The sequence below is a fragment of the Coptis chinensis genome, chromosome 4, assembly GCF_015680905.1.
Source record: "Coptis chinensis isolate HL-2020 chromosome 4, ASM1568090v1, whole genome shotgun sequence".
In the NCBI taxonomy this organism is placed as follows: Eukaryota; Viridiplantae; Streptophyta; class Magnoliopsida; order Ranunculales; family Ranunculaceae; genus Coptis; species Coptis chinensis.
Window position 1 is genome coordinate 104875027 of NC_141459.1, and position 18040 is coordinate 104893066.

Here is an 18040-nt window from a genome sequence, read left to right on the forward strand (position 1 = left end):
TCGTTTGAGTGTATACTCAAGCGATATGAACAAGTCGTTTGAGTGTTACTCACACTAACACTTGAAACTACTGCTGGCCATGTGGTTTGAGTGTACACTCAAACTACGCGATCATGTAGTTTGAGTGTACACTCAAACGACATGACCGTGTAGTTTTGAGTGTTAGTGTGAGTAACACTGAAACTACGCCGCCATGTAGTTTGAGTGTACTCAAACGACTTGGTCATGTAGTTTGAGTGCACACTCAAACGACATGGCCGCGTAGTTCAGTGTACACTCAAACTACATGGCCGCGTAGTTTGAGTGTACACTCAAACGACATGGCCGCGTAGTTTCAGTGTACACTCAAACTACATGGCGGCGTAGTTTCGGTGTTAGTGTAACACTTCAAACGACTTCGTCATGTCGATGCGAGTGTATACACTCAAACGACTTGGCGAAGTCGTTTCGTTTTCACTTAAACGACATGGTCATGTCGCGTTTTATTTACACTCAAACGACACGCACCATGCCGTTTGTGTAAACGAAAATGACTTCGCCAAGTCGTTTGAGTGTCTGCATCATGGTCGGCGTGATGCTTGTCGTTTGAAACGTAAATCGAACCGACGGGAGGTTCGTTTTGGCAATACCGGTTTGAATTGGTTCTTTGGGCTTGGGCTTTATGGCAAATTTGTAATATGGCAAATTTGTAAAATTTCTTTTTTTTTTAGGGGTTGCCCAATCCAATTTGATGAGTGCCCAATGGAATCACCTACTTTTATCATCTTTTGACCGTCTATTAATTAGTTTTAATGAGACAAACTTGTAGCACATTTCCCTTCCATTCCCTAAGATGAGAGTGACTCCCGTACGTGATACTCCCCCAGGTTTCCTACCCTTTTGGTTGCACCAGTGGAGATGACCAAATAAAACTAACCCATTTATGCCAACGCAAACGTATAAATCCAAGGTGCAAGGAAATTGACCAAATTATTTTCGAGTACATTTGTCACCACTCACCGCTCAATTTGCTATCCTTATATAAGCACATTTCATTGAGCCAGCGTTTTTCTTAAAACAATAACTAGGATAAAATGACGAGGTCCTAAACCCTGGCTTTAATGGGACTAACTTTTTCCGTAACCAGGGTTAACCCATTGAGGCCCGCTTCTACCTAAACTCTATATATGTAGTATGTCGCCTAACACAATCTTCATGGTTTGCATGTTGAAAAGTTCAGTTTTACATTTGATGATCTGAACCACCACCAATATTTCTGGTAAAACTTTGATTTGTTTTTTCGTCTTTTTGGAGCTTGAGTTTCCATGTCTATGGTCTTTGCGTCAGATAGTAGTCGGTGTTTTCACCACCACAACAATTTCCAATCAAAGTTGGAATGCATGGTTGGGTTGGGTCATCTGTGCACAGGGAGTATATTTTGCCCTTGTTCCTCCTGTCCAGCATATGTTTTGGTTTCTATTGCTCGACATTATACCATGGACTGTGAAGCTTATGAAGTTATTATGTGCAGTTTACACGGAGATTTTATTCAACGCCCAATGTAAACATACCACACTACCATCTTCGGGGCTTTGGTAATCCATCAACAGAAAGAATCAAAGGAAAATGAAGTAAGATGGAAACACCACGGAAAAGAAAGAAAAATAAGAGTGGTCTACTTTTTCCATAGTTTTTAAGGCGTTTGTTTATCTATGGAAAAGAAATAGGCTTTTCCATATGAAAACAAAATCATAGCAATGGAAAAGGTTTTGTGTCCTTAGCTAACTCCTGAAAATTTTGTGAAAAGGAAAAGAAATAGATAGCTGGGACTTACTACTAAAGACACCCAACAATACAATTATTCCTTTCCATAAAAACTGCAAAACAAATATGATTATTCATTTCCCCCAGTTTTACTTTTCTTTATCCAGGTTTTACCAAACACATACTATTTAAAATTATTTTCTTTCCATTCCATTCCATAATGGACCACCCGTTTTATTTCTTTTTCTTTCCCTAAGTTAAAATTTAACAAACACACCCTAAGTGACACATACTATTTAAAATTATTTTCTTTCCATTCCATTCCATAATGGACCACCCGTTTTATTTCTTTTCCTTTCCATGAGTTAAAATTTAACAAACACACCCTAAGTGACACAATCAATCCCATATCTACCAAAAAAACGGGGAATTAGTCCCTACCGCTCTGATTACTCACGAGTGTCCATACATTCGGTATGCACATTAGTTTCAATGCCAACCAAGGCCCAAAATATCGATATCGATCAATATATCGGTGTACCCAAAAACCGATATATATCGGAAATATCGGATATATCGGACATATAATATCGGAAATATATCGAAAATATATTAGAAATATTGGATTTATATTAAAAAATAGTCAAAAAGTCAACCGATATATATCGTAAATATCGGATATATCAATTATATCGGCGATATAAAGTTTTATATCGGAAATTCCGATATATATCGGAAAAAAAGAGGTTCTATATTCGGTGGATATATGTCGGAAATATCGATGTCGGTGTACCAAAATACCGATATATATCGGCGATATATCGGATATATCGGCGATATTTTGGTCCATGATGCCAACTACGCAACCTGCCCTGGACTGGAAGTCACAAGCATTCTGACTGTAACTGTGATCCCTCAAAAATCTTGGCGACTTATTAGAAAATGTTCCACATCAGGCAGCTGTCTTATGAAGTTATGATTTGTGCCTTTCAGACTAATTACTTGAGCACTGAAAGAGAATCTGAGAATGCAAACCATTTTTGAGCAGTTCAAATTCTGAGGTATCACCCGGTCATTCATACTTCCTCAAGAATCATCTAACGGGCTTCACCATGGCACAAATTTCACATCGGTTGCAATACGTATAAACCTAGCAAATGAAATCTGGTTTCAAAGGGAAAAAACCAAGCAGAAAACACACTAAATTTCAAGACACCGCCCCTAGAACAGAGGGGAGCTAATAAAGCTAAGAAAATACGTAGTATCCTTTCATCAATAATTAGAAATACGTATCAGAAATATGTAACGAGAAAATATCCTTTTCATCAATAATCATAAATACGTAACGAAAATATCCTTTTATCAATAATCAGAAGAGTTTTACAAAGACTCTAGACTTAAGACCGTAACCCTACCACTACAAAGATTAAGAAATGTTGCAGCTCTAACTACTAAGACGTCAACCAGACACACAACCCAGCAAACCGAAGACATCAATTGAACTGAACACAGTCGTCCATCACACCTCACTGTCAATGCTTGAGCTCTGCAGCCTACGCTGCTGCTTTCTGCAAATAGATAATATTCGTCAGGAGAACAGTCAACTTAAACCAAAGAAAAGTGGCCCTCACAATTTTTTTTTAAAGGTCAGCAACTTACATTAGTATCAAGTGTTTCTAATTTGCTCATCTTGGCAAATATGTTGCCATAAAACTGAGTGCCTTCTTATTGAACTCCTTCATTTTTCCTTCAAGACTTTATAGTTTATACTCCAGCTTTACGTCCCTGATTCCACAAAGATTCCACTCCAACATACCTTTAGTTAAGAGACATTGGACATCAATGAATTAGCCGATACAATAAAAAGGCACAATACATACCTGTTGTTGGGATCAATTTCCAACGCCTTCTTAATATCGATCTCAGCAAGGTCCAAATCAGCCTGCCGAATGTAAGCTTGGGCTCGTCTATAGAGGGCCTAAACAATCGTACTCTCAAGTTCTAGCACCTACAAATTATTATCGCAACACTAATCCTCAGGCCCCTTGGCTTGATGTGATTTCAGTTGTATGTAGAAATTAATCCACAGTTACCTTTGTGCAAAGCTTCTCTGCTTGTTTGTAGTCTTTTAGCTTCAGCTTGCATGCTGCATTATTCAGATTGCAGCTTACCTTCAGAACCTTGGACTATTTCTTTTCCTCATCACTGAAGTTGGTGTCATATTCAATAAATTTTCCAGCCTGATTACAAGGAGATTTTCCGTCAGTTGCAATAAAATGAAATCATCTCTAAAATTATTCGATCCTACTAAAAACTCTCTTACCTCTTCATATCTTTTTGAAGCCTTAGCATATTTTCCAGCTTTGAATGCTACACTTCCTTCCTCTTTCTTCTTACCAGCGGCTTCAATTATCTCAGGTGTGTTCATGTCCCACGATTTTCTCTCCTAATGATAGAAAAGGAAAATTCTAAACTCACTCATACCAAGCACAATGCAAGAGACTTACAAAGAGAAATCACTGAAGATACCTTGACAAAGGATTCAAACTCAACTTCATAGTACAATGTTGAATTCGGGGGAACAACAGCCAATTCTTGCTTGGATTCAGATGAACCAAAACCATATTCTGGAGCACTAGTCAACTCTGCAACCTCCCCTTTCTTCATTGTCATGACAGCTCTATCAAGTCCATCAGTAACTTGCTCTGTAAATTGTACAGACTACACTTCAGTATCAAGTTTATTCATGATAACAAAGAAAGCATGCCAAATCCACCGACATGAAAACTTACCGTCATCCATCTTGAACTCAAATAGCTCAACATCGTCATGACCCGTCTTCAGAAACACAGTTCCATCTTGCAACTTCCCAATAAGTTTCACTGTCAGACAAATGAGATAATATTATGCACACTACCACGAATCCCATTCCACTAAGAACTCTTATAATTTATTACTATAACATAAAACAAATCAATACTCTTTATTATCCACTGTTACTTCATTTGGACGCTCATAATTCACCTTTAGCCATTGTTCCTTTATTTGGACGCTCATAACCTTCTCCATCTTTGATGATCTTCTTTATAACCTTCCTGTCATTAGTTATTTCAGTCGCAGTCTTCCACGAAACCAATTCAAGAGTTATAAGGCTGGCCGACCCATCTCCCCAAAGCCATCTGAATGTACAGAAATGCAATGTAAGTGACAGGTTCCACAATCTGTACAAATCAGTGATTTCCGTTTCAAGCAAACTTACACTGTTAGGAGAACCTTTTCTCCCTTCTTCATTGTCTTTACAACTTTCGATAGTACTGGGCAGAAATAACCTGGTTGCAAAGGCAGAACATGCATATCCTCTTAGAGAAGTTGCAACAAAGATAACCAACTACTATTCACCCTAAAGTAAGGTACCAAACTCCCATCAACACCAACGGTAAATTCCACCCCTTTAGATTCAGAAACCATTGTACCATCCTCAAGCTGAGCTTCATATTTAACTGCAAAATGGACAAAAGAGAAGCAGGAAACATAACCAAGCAATTTCATCTCACTAAAATCAACTAAATGATGCAATATGCAGGTCAATAACATACAAAACACTTCATCAAGGTCCTTTGGATTCTTCCACTTCTCTCCTGCAGTAAGTACCTTCTTGAAAATTTCTCCATCCCTGCAAATGTCCTTGAGACCTTGACACTAGACCAGGAAAGCAAACATCAAACTGAAGTGTCACATTGGGAGGAATTGTTGTAGAGGAGCCAGTTTCACCATAAGCCAACTGGGGGGGGGGGGGGGGGTTGTATTGTAAATAAAGAGTTTTCACCCTTCTTCATGGTCTTGATACCCTGGTCCCATCCCTTGATCACTTGCCCTGCCATGGGTACCACAAGAATCCACAATTATAGTGGAATTACAGCTAGGCTTCTGATACTCGGAATGCTCGAAATCATAATTGCAATCAACAAAATTCATAATACGATACCATAACAAAGTCTAGAAAGTAACAAAATATCAACCTTCCACTATACTTTCAAAATGAAACACAAGCACAACGCGCATCTTTACTTAGGTAGAAACTTTAAATCCATTTCAAAATCAACAATTTTCTTCCATAGGCACGAAATGCTAGAAAGGAATATCACAGACCAGTACCAGATATACGTTTGTTCGCACGATAAACAATCGTCCTCAAACATATTTATTTACAGTTGCCATAGAAAATATAACGCAAATGACCACTATGGTTATCTTATAATATTCGGACGATTTGGGCACCAGAGCGTCTCACATTTGCAAGACTGGATGTCTAAACCAGTAAGTGACGAGCAATTAAACCGTTCTATGAAGATGGACAGTAATACAGCCACACACCTCCCACGCCCAAAATAGAACTGGTTAAAGAGTCCAGCTATTCAATGATTTCAATCTTGGCTCATTCTTGGTGTGTTCAAATTCAGCACATGTTAAAATATGAGCCGATTCTACACATATTTTAAGGCTCCTTAGAAAATTAACCGAGCTTGAACACAATGAAGCTCAACTAGGTTCTAATTCATTACCATCCTACAGTGGATCAAGTCAAGTTCGGCTCGCTCGAGCTCGTACATATTGCAAGATGAGTACGTCAAGCCTGACCACATCTTCGGGCTTATTTAGAAAGAAATAAACGAGCCGAGCGTGACCATGTTGAAGCTCAACTTGTTTGACTGTAAGACGAGCCTGTCCCTAGGCAAAAGAGTGACAGACTATACCAAAATAGTGAAGTAGTCTCCATTTTCTAAGAAAAAGCTTCTTACAAAAAAATGAGGGCAATCAAAGTGTTTACATTTCTAAAAATGAACAAGGAATGTCCCAGTCCTAAGATCAGAGTACACATGTGGAGAGATACGGAACGCAATCTAGTGATTAGCATAAAAATGCACAACATTCAATTAATTCCACTGACTTGTTAAAAGGAATATAAACAGCGGCAGCAACGGCATAACAGAAGAGGTATTAAACCTTCTAACAACACTTTATTAGTTTATTAATAACAACATGCGAGTCAATCAAGATCATATCTCAAAGACAAAGCAGATGCTTTAAGATATAAAAAACCATTAATTAAGTTCGAAAAAAATCCTTATAACACCTAAATAATATATAACATTAAATATCAAAAAATTGAAAATACGAAAGCTCGACTAGAGTCGACCCCAATACAATCCTACAGTGATAACTAACAGAGGTAGATTGCTTTTTATATCTTAATACAACATGCAAGTCACTGAAGATTATATCTCAAAAAGACTACAAATGACTTCGGATATCAAACACACTTCCAAACCACTAATCAAATTAGACAAAATCCATCCAACATCTAGATGGTATATAATCACATTTATAATCACTCATTCTAATATCACATTATCTAACATCAAAACTTATACAATATTTTTTCCCATAAATAAATCACACTTAAACAAACAAAGGGGTATAACTTATTATACACTGTGAGGAGAACCTTTTCTCCCTTCTTCATTGTCTTTACAGCTTTCGATAGTGCTGGGCAGAAATAATCTGGTTGCAAAGGCAGAACATGCAGATTCTGTTAGAGAAGTCACAACAAAGATGAGCAACTAGTATTAACCCTAAAGTAAGGTACAAAACTCCCACCATCACCAACGGTAAACCACACCCCTTCAGATTTGGAAACCACTGTACCATCCTCAAGCTGAGCTTCATATTTAACTGCAAAATGGACAAAAGAGAAACAGGAAACATAACCAAGCAATTCCATCTCACCAAAATCAGCTAAATGATGTAATATGCTGGTCAATAACATACCAAACACTTCATCGAGATAAAACTGATAACATTAGCATATGGAGTATATAAAATAAAATTGATAGCATTAGCATTAGCATAAGAGTAAACTAAATTTTGTCTTTGGAACAAATGAACAATGATTAAACCGATAGCATTAGCATATGGAGTATATAAAATTATAAATGGATCGGTTTGGCCAAAAGCCTTGCTGGACCATGGGGGAATGGGGCATGCTAGTAGTAGTCCCAAGTCCCAACCACCAAAAGGGCATACAGTTTAGACTTTAAAACAATTCTGGATATAGATATAGTAAGAACCAAAGAATCAGAATTAGTGCTATAACTAATTGATTCAGGAGCACATATATCTTACAACATCATTTTGTGGCACCGAATTTTGTGCAACTACACAAGCGCCTTTGTAAAACAATGAGAAAGATCAATCAGATAATTCAAACCTTGAGCCATATAATTGGATCGAACAAATAAAGTGAAAGCTTAAGTACACAGAAATTGTATGTAACCATTTCAAACCAAGATACAGAGATAAAAGATAAAAAGGTTTATTATTTATTGAAAAAATAAATATAATTAATGAATACTGAAATGAAGAAAAAGGGAAGGACCTCTTCTTCTCGTTCAATTGGGCTTCTGTAAAACACCAAATCTTCTTCATGTTTTCGTTCAATTGTGTAATCAAAAATGAAAAATTAATTTTCCGCCAGAAGAACTAACTCAGTTTCTGGCCCTTTTAATATCTTCGCCATCAATTTCAATGTTGGGAATGTGGGTTAAGATGCTCCAGTCCTCCTCTCTGGTACGATCAGAGCAGCCGTAGATTTCCAATTTGCGAAGCATGGTGATAATGAAACTATAAAAGAACAAAGGAAAAAATGAATTGAGTTGCTTGAACATTTACTTGCCCTTTATTTTTATTTTATGCATTTGTTAACCACACGTGTGATTGGGAAAAAAGTAAAAAAAGTAAACTAATCATAAAATAAGTAATAGTATACACCCAAAACAAATAAAATTGTATTATATGCACTATATATATGGGCCTAACAAATAAAGTTGGATCAATTTGAGGTGTCATCCAATGTGGGATTTAGACATTTAGTCATAGTTAAGTATTTCAAAAACCATAGGCCACAATAATTACGACATATTCTAATTAAATTTATAAATTTTATAATTTCTAATTTTAACGGAATAATGAGATTCAGTTAAAACAAACGTTGGCTTAAATAAGTTATATAACTATTGATTTAGTTAAAGTGGACATTGGGATTAAATAAATTATATACCAAACCAAACCAAAATAAATTACATGTGGAAAATTAAATTATACAAAAAATAACATCACAAAATATATAATAACAAATGAAAAAAAAATAACGAATATTTTAAAATATATATAATACTGCATGAAACTAACGTCAAAGAACAATTAACGAGAAACAGAAAACTAGATGCAAATGCATCGAACTAACCTCAAATAATATTTAACGGGAAATCGAAAATTAGATGTACATGCAAGCATTAAACTAATCTTGAAAATTAATTAATGGACAATCGAAATATTGATACAACTGCATTAAACTAACCTCAAAGAATAATTAACAGGAAATCAAAACTTTGATGTAAATACATCGAACTAACACAAAAAAATAATTGTCGGAAAATCGGAAACTGAATGCAAATGCATTGAACTAACCCTCAAAGATTAAATTACGGGAAATCAGAAACTGGATGAAATTGTATTGAACTAACAAAAAAAACTATAAATTGGAAACAAGATGCAAATGCGTGAAACTAATCTTTAAAAATAATTAACGGGAAATCGAAAACTGGATGCAAATTCATTGAACTAACCTCAAACAATAATTAACGAGAAATAATAAACTATATGTAAATACAACCTCATCGAATAATAAACGAGAAATCGAAAAGTGGATGCAAATGTATTAAACTAATCTAAAAAAATGATTAACGGAAAATCAGAAACTGGATGCAAATGCATTTAACTAAACTTGAAGAATAATTAGTAGGAAATTGAAATTGATGCAAAATGCATTAAACTAACTCAAAAGAATAATTAACAAGAAATCGAAAACTGATGAATCAGATTGAACTAACCTCAAAAAATAAATAACAGAAAATCAGAAACTGGATGCAAATGCATTAAACTAACCTCAAAATATAGTTGTGTTATATGTTGTGGGAATGTCTCGATAAGTATAGTTTTGCATTTAAAACGGTATTTATCTTATTTTTTTTAGTATAATTGGGAACACCTTGCTATTCAAGTAACTTCAATATGAACTTCGTCTTATTAGACAATCTCACAAAACTTCAATCAAACTTCTATTATTAAATAACAAATGAAGTTGAAGGGTTTTATCAATGAGTTATTTTTTTTTAATAGAGAGTACGTGGGGTTTTCATATTATAAGAAATTTGGATGAGTTTAATATAATATTTGTATATAATAGTTATGCATATATAGTTGCATATATTTTTTAGAATAATTAATATAACAGGACCCGTTCGTAGATAATCTTTGAAGATCCCACATAGTGAGTCAGGTATATAATTTAAAGAATAATTAACGGGAAAACGGAAACTGGATAATTTTTGATGATCCCATATAACAAATCAAGCATAATTTATTTTTATGTCATGTTTGCAAGGACACTACAGATGAATAAGTAGAAAGTTGGTATTACACACCACATTGGATAATTAAAACGAAATCAAAAACTGGATTCAAATACATTGAATTGAGCTAAAAGAGTAATTAACGGGAAATCAGAAATTTTATGCAAATGCAATACATTAAACTCAAAAAGTAATTAACTAGAAATCGGAAACTGGATGCAACTCCATTAAACTAACATAAAAGAATAACTAATAATAGGAAACTATAAATTGGATACAAATTCTTGAAAAATATTTAACGAGAAATCGGAAACGGTATGCAAAAATACATTAAACAAACCTCAAATAATAATTAACGGTGAATCAGAAACTGGATGCAAATGCATTGAACTAACCTAAAAATATAATTAGCAGAAAATCAAAAACCAAATGCAACTACATTGAACTAACCTCATATAATAATTAACGGGAAATCAGAAATTAGATGCAAATGCATTGAAATAATCTCAAAGAATAGTTAACGGGAAATTAGAAACCGGATGAAATTGCATCAAACGCATAAATAATCAAAAATTATAAACTAGATGCAGATATATTGAACTAACTTCAAAGAGTTATTAATGAGAAATCGAAAACTGAATACAAATGCAATTAACTAATCTAAATACTAATTAACGAATATAAAAACATCAAAAAATATATACAAATGCACTGAACTAACCTCAATAAATAATTAACGGAAAATCATAAATTTGATGCAACTGCACTAAACAAACCTTAAAAAATAATTAACAGAAAATCAAAAACTTGCTGCAAATGCATCAAACTAACTTAAAAAAACAATTAACGGGAAATCGAAAATTGAACCTCAAAGAATAATTAACGGAAAATCGAAAACTAGATGCAACTTCATTAAACTAAAATAATATATTAACTAATAGGCCGAGAAATTAGAAATTGGATGCAATATCCTTGATGAATATTTAACAGAAAATCAGAAATTATATGCAAATGCATTGAAATAACCTCAAAAAATAGTTAACTAAAAATCAGAAACCAGGTGTAACTGCATTGAACTACCCTCAAAGCATAAATAACCGGAAATTGGATGCTAGATGCGAACTAAATTCAAAAAATAATTAACGGGAAATTAGAACTGGATGCAGATGTATTAAACTAACCTCAAATAGTAATTAACGGAAAATTGAAACCTTGATGCAAATGCAGTTAACTAATCTCAAAGAGTAATTAACGAAACATTGAAAACTAGATGGAACTGCACTGAATTAACCTTAATGACTAACGGAAAATCGTAAACTTGGTGCAACTGCACTGAACTAACCTCAAAAAATAATTAACGGAAAATTAGAAACTTGATACAATTACATTGAATTAACCTCAAAGAATAATTAATGGGAAATTGGAAACTAGATCCAACTACGTTGAACTAGCCTTAAAGAATAATTAACGTAAAATTGGAAACTTGATGCAAATGCATTGAACTAACCTCGAAACATAATTGTATTATATATAGGGAGAATATAATATCTTGACAAGTATAAATTTGCATTTTAAGTAGTGTTTATTATAATTATTTTATTATGATTGGGAATGCCTTGCTATTTAAGTAGTTTCAATATCATCTTCGCCACATTGGGCATTCTCACAAAATTTCAATCAAACTTCTATTAATAAACATAACAACAAAAATAGATTGATGGGTTTCACCAAGGTTTGGTGCTTTCTTTTGATAGAGAGTAGTGCAAGAAATTTGAATAAGTGATTAATATAATTTTCATATCTCATAGCTATAAATAGTTGCTAATATTTTTTAGAATAATTTAATATAACGACACCCATTCGTAGGACGGATTCGAAAGCTAGTGATATACTTGTGTTCTTTATCTGTACCAATCCTTATTAGCGTCCCACGATATACTTGTGTCCAATGTGTGTGCCATGTTGATTTTGTACCACTAATAACCACAGTTCATTGAAGTTTGCTCAAGTTTTAATAAAGTTGAGCTTGTCTTTGAAATGAACTTTGCTCAAGTTTTAATAAAGTTGAGCTTGTCTTCAAAATTGAAGTTTGCTCAAATTTTAATAAAGTTGAGCTTGTCTTTGAAATGAACTTTGCTTAAGTTTTAATAAAGTTGAGCTTGTCTTTGAAGGCGGAACAACTTTAAATCACTAATCCATTTTAAACATTTTTAAGGGAGAGCATCCTAAAGAAATTATACTTTTTTTTTTTTATATAGTTAAAGAAAATTATACCAGTCGCTTGTGTTCTCTGTCTATTTAATTCTTTGTTTTTGTTGGTAAAACTAAAAGTACACTAGTGAATTGATCACTCAAATCTCCCTAATTCAACATTTAAGGATAGGCAACTGCTACTGTTGGAACAGTTATACATTTGCTTAACGGTAGGAATCAGGATTCAGGATAAGGCCCACCGACTGCTGCATTGGGGAAGAAGGGAGTCTTTCTTTATAACACCCTTTTGTTGTAATCAAGCCTAGAAGCAAATAACAAACTCCAAAGACAATTCTCCATTTTCATTGGGAATCCACAAGAATAACCCCACAATATTTGGGAGTAAACTATCGAAATGAGTCTCACATGGCTTTAAAATAACGAATTGACATGATGCAATTTCGTAGGATAGCCTAGTAGCATCACGCTCTCTTATTAAAAGAATTTCTCTAGCTATATGGTCTCATCGTCCTAAATTCCTAATGGAAATTAAATGTGCAAGACTGAAATTGCTGTGAGAACTGAGAAACAAATCCCTTTTGGTGTTGCATTCTCCAACCTTGGTTTAAGACATCCCTCGCGGCACGCATTTTTAGCAACTTGATCACACACGTTCAGGAAAACTAAAAATCAAATTATTCGTTAACCTGACACTACTTTACCTCTGTCCATAAAAATGTTTCAGAAAAAGGCTGGTTTAGATGCAAGGTACCAAATCACATATCGCAGTACATTTTGTTTTGGAAGCCATATACTTGCAACATAAATTGTTGAAATGAATCGACAAGGCCTTTTAAATCACTGTTTACACTACAATTTTATAAAAAGGAATTTCTTTGTGAGATCTCTTTCTTTGTAGCATCTCTCCAATTGAATACTTTTATAGAATCTTTTATTGATGTCAGCAATGACATCACGCCTTGCATATTTGCAAGAATGTTTGCATCAAGAATAGTTTAGACGCAGGGGAAATGTACCTAGTTCAACTTCTTTGAAAATGGTTTGTTGATGGCTTGATGCAGATACCAGGGATACTTGGTGTCCAAGCCGAAAACATTTGTTTTTATCACCATTTAAAAAAAGGACATTCGCACAGACAGTGGTTCCATAACCATTGACTATGGAGACTTAATGCCTAAGGCTGGAACTTTATCTGATCACCATAACCAGCATAAATGGACATCTGCGCTGAGACTACTTTCATAAGACCATAACCATCTCATCAACATGGAAGAAGTTAAGCTATTCGGAACATGGCCTAGTCCTTTAGTTACAGAGTGAAGTGGGCATTAACTAAAGGGTACAGATTACACATAAATAAATGAGGATGTTACCAACAAGAGTGCCTTGCTCTTGAAGTATAACCCAGTTTATCAGAAAGTTCCAATTCTTGTTCATGGTAGAAAAGCAATAGCAGAGTCTGTTGTTATACTTGAATACATTGATGAGACATGACCAGAAAATCCACTGCTGCAAAAAGATCCCTATGAGAGATCTGTAGCTCGGTTTTGGGCAAAGTACTTCGAGGATAAGGTAGTGCTATTCGTTGTTCAAACCTTCTATTTTTTGGCAAATTACCCAACCAATCTGCTTTTACAATTGGTCTTCAAGATAGCTTGTATCGTTTCTAACTATCAGATCATAAATTAAATTACTAAGCAATAGCTTGACGTCAAGTTGCAAAAAGTAAAATTCTGATGACTTCTCCAAATTGTGGAGAGTTTCATTTAGTCTTGTTAAATCCAGTAAACAGCTATTACCATATACTGGTTAATACTGGGTGACTTCATAAGATTTAGGGTACTAGTTAACCCTAAGATTTATATAGTAAACTAGTAGCAATTATGATAATAGTAATATAATTAACTAGATCAACCTCATATTCATCTTATTTTGGTTTTTAGAACTCTTCCATTGCTGAATTATTTGTCACGACTGGAGAGAATCGAGATAAAGCAGCAAAAGATTGTCTGGAGATGCTGAGAACCATAGAAGAACACGGTGGTCTTGGAGAGAAGAAATTTTTCGGAGGCGATGAGATTGGCCTAGCAGACTTGGTCTTGGGATTTTTAGCACAATGGTTTGGAGTGATAGAGGAAGTAGTAGCAGTAAAGATTATGGAACCCCAACAGTTTCCACGTTTGCAGGCATGGATAAAGAATTTCAAGGAAGTTCCCATCATAAAAGAAAATCTACTCATGAGGACATGCTACCCGTGTTCAAATGGCGAAGGGAGCCGATGATGGCAATGGCATCCGCCTGATATATACTTGTGTCCTCTATGTGCACCAATCCCCAGGGAGATGCGATTAGCATCCCATGACACTTGTGTCCAATGTGTGCTTTCGTTGTTCGTCATACGTTTGTTGCGTTCACTCTTCACTGCTATATATTGCACTAAATGTAACCGCAAATAACAACTGTTCTCTATAGAAGTTGCGCTACATGTAACCATAAAATTGAGCTTGCCTTTCGAACACCTTTAAACAACTAATCCATTTTAGTAAATCATTTGTGGGAGACAGGCAGATAGCATCCTAAAGAAACTATATTATTAGGTGTCTAATTGTCTATGCCAGCCATGACCTCCTGCCATGACTGGAGAGGCAATAAAAGATTGTTTGGAGATGCTGAGATTGTGGACATTGAACAGAAGAAATTGTTCGGAGGTGATGAGATTGGGCAAGTGGACTTGGTCTTGGGAGTTTTAGCTCATTGGAATGGAGTGATAGAGGAGTGAAAGATTATGGAACCCCAACAGTTTCCACTTTTGCATGCATGGATAAAGAATTTCAAGGAAGTTCCGGTCATCAAAGAAAATCTACCCGATCTTGATAAAATGCTACCCTGCTACCCGCTTACTTCAAATGCGAATGGAGAAAATCATACAAATGGCATCCGCATGATACTTGTTTTCTAATTCCTATACGTGCACATAGGGAGATGCTACTAGCATCCTTATGAATCATATTGTCCTGAGTTGCTCCTATTGTCAGTTTACTTGTTACTCTCCACTTAACTGTTACTGCACTTCATGCAGTGGGCAAGACGTGTTTTGACAATTAGTACTATGAATAAGTGAATAAGCATGGAGTCCACGATTCATTGTGAAGTTGTTAATCATTTATAAGAACCGAATGTGTACTATCTATTGTAGCTAGTACAAACTCTGATCTCATTAGTAAGTTGTTTCTGGAAAAATCCCTATAAATCATTACTCCCTTTGGGTCGAATCATTTGTGTGGTTTAGTCAACCCGCAAGTTCCGCAACCACCAGACAATCATCCCAATGTAAGTAGACATGTAATGCTTTCGATAAATACCTAAAGGAGGTAGACTATTTAATCACTGAACTCTCCCTAATTGAACTTTAAACGTGTACAACTGCTACAATTACGGAGATCGATTGAGGTCCAGAAATGTCACAGATAAGTGATTGAATATATATAAACTAAGTTACAAGGTCACTACGTGGAATCAGGACGAAGCCTTCGACTCCATGCCCTCTAAAAATGATGGGTGTTAAGCATTCACTCTGACTAAGGTAAGATGTAAGAACTTACTGCTGCACTAAGGGACATATGCGCCCCCTTCTCTTGTAATCTAGCCTAAAAGAAGTAAAGAAATAAACAACTGTTCTTACAGACTTGATAACAGGAATCGCTGGTTAGGAAAAGTACAGTTCAGTACAAAAGATAGAATATTCAGGGACAGACTTACAGGCAGACCCCTACCTGTAGCATCAAACTGCAAAGACTTACAGGCCTCCAATCCCTAAGAGTATCATCATGAAAGAAGGTTCCCGACTACAAAGCAACAAGGTTTGTAGTTACCCACAAAGCAATCATGTAATAAACCCACTCGGGTCCACGCAACAAAGAGAAAAGCACCACATAAACAACTATCACTCGCCAAGCAAAAGTCGATCCCTTAGGAAATGCAGGATGGTCTTTCCTTTGGTGCTTCTGTGCTTTTTCAAAGTCATAGAAGAAACTCCAACATACACAACAAACATATGAGAATCCAATAATGTCATCGAAACTCTCCTTACAGTATCTATCAATATATTTGGCCTTGCAACTTGCTTCATTATACCTACGCAGGGCTTATTTGACCAGGTGACCGCTCCCTAGCACTTTCAAAGATGCTCTCTTCAGATTTACTTCACCAGGTAAGCGCTCTCTAACATTGCAGAGTGCTATTTAGAGCTAGCTGCTCTCTTTGGCTTACTCACTGTAGTAAAATCCTCAGTAGCCGGGCAATATATAACCATAGAGGGGGACTTCTCACCCGAGAGGGGTCTTTCTCATTCTCAAGTAAAACCTCTATTCGGCCTCACAAAGTTGTAGGCTGTTGGCAGCAGGGATTATTAGCACTATGCATATTAACATCTTGCTGAATCAAATCCATACCTACATCCTATTGTTGTAAAGAGCAAGGTACAATCTCTATCTCAGGCCTCTGGTGTGCCACAAATCTTCTAGGAAAACTCCTCCTATTGCTCTTTCTCAGAAATCTAAAAGGCCTCCTCACCTCATCCCTAATATAGCTGGCTCTCCAACTCCACCAACTGTGGTATTTCAAGAATCTGTTTGCTTTCTTTGGGCACCCATCTTTCTTTGTTGGGCACTTTGCTTCAAACTGAGTGCCCAAATGTTCTACTATTCTTGCAAGAACTTGCAATGCAAGGGCATTCAATCCCCACCTGCCTCTATCCAAATGCACTTTCACAAAAGTATGAAATATATACTCGATGTCCACTTCAATGCAAGCATTCGCGAAAGAAAGTCTCCCTTTCATAGTTGTGGCTTCATCTAGGCAGGTTGGATTACCCAGTAAGCTAGTAATATGGCTAATCCCCTTCTCTGCCCAAAGCTACCTTGAAAAATCAAGCTTAATCCATATTGGTATCCATTTAATCTTTTCTCTTATGCTGTTCAACCTCTTCAGACCACGGATGTATCACAAAAAGTCAAAAACTCTTGCAGCAATAAAGGTTCGACCATTTTCCAAAACCATTTGTATATCCTCATCGTTGATAAACATGACGTAGAACGATCCTTATCTGCACTTCCCTTGGTTTTCCATTGCTTTTGGAGCACATTTATCACAAAAGGGTAAGGTAATTTTCATTCGACGAAAAATACAACCAACTAATATCTCCAGTCGATTACTCCTTGTTCCATGATATCCAAGGGGATATCAGCATTCAGCAACACCACCAACTATGATAAGCTCAAGTTTTGACAGAGTAAGGCACAAGGTAGCAATTTTTTTCATTTGAAGCCAGGAACAAGAAGTTTATTTGAATCAATTTAAGTAGGGTCGGAGAAAACTAGTGGGCACGTTCTCTTGCTATACGAAAACTAGGGTTCAAATCATTTCTTCCTTCCACTTGATCTCTACCATCTTATCCAATATCCCTATGTCAGGTGGATCTGTATTCCCTCCTACCTCCATCATCTCGCCACCGGAGAGTCAACAACAGATTCTCGTCGACAGTGGCGGTCAAACCTTGCTGAATATGGGAGAGTTCCATCCTCTCATATCGCCTCCTAAAGATAGTTATTCCC

At 35.8% G+C, this 18040-nt stretch overlaps 1 protein-coding gene and 1 pseudogene across 2 annotated transcripts; one reads left to right on the forward strand and one right to left on the reverse strand.

Annotated features, from left to right (window-relative positions):
- Nucleotides 1-3084: 3084 nt before the first annotated feature.
- Nucleotides 3085-8172, reverse strand: LOC147506567 (peptidyl-prolyl cis-trans isomerase FKBP65-like). The gene is made up of 15 exons (XM_086558648.1): nucleotides 8012-8172; nucleotides 7424-7476; nucleotides 7250-7305; nucleotides 5570-5617; nucleotides 5395-5442; nucleotides 5163-5243; nucleotides 5003-5072; nucleotides 4768-4922; nucleotides 4536-4625; nucleotides 4273-4448; nucleotides 4067-4189; nucleotides 3837-3983; nucleotides 3624-3751; nucleotides 3403-3528; nucleotides 3085-3311 (listed from the first exon to the last, which is right to left on the reverse strand). The coding sequence occupies exons 1-12, from the start codon at nucleotides 8078-8080 to the stop codon at nucleotides 3930-3932; spliced, it is 1023 nt and encodes a 340-aa protein (XP_086414774.1). The 5' UTR covers nucleotides 8081-8172; the 3' UTR covers nucleotides 3085-3311; nucleotides 3403-3528; nucleotides 3624-3751; nucleotides 3837-3929.
- Nucleotides 8173-13566: 5394 nt separating this feature from the next.
- LOC147506568 (putative glutathione S-transferase) lies at nucleotides 13567-14881 on the forward strand (annotated as a pseudogene). Its single transcript, XR_015193825.1, has 2 exons — nucleotides 13567-14000; nucleotides 14372-14881. The product of XR_015193825.1 is annotated as a putative glutathione S-transferase (transcript).
- Nucleotides 14882-18040: the final 3159 nt, after the last annotated feature.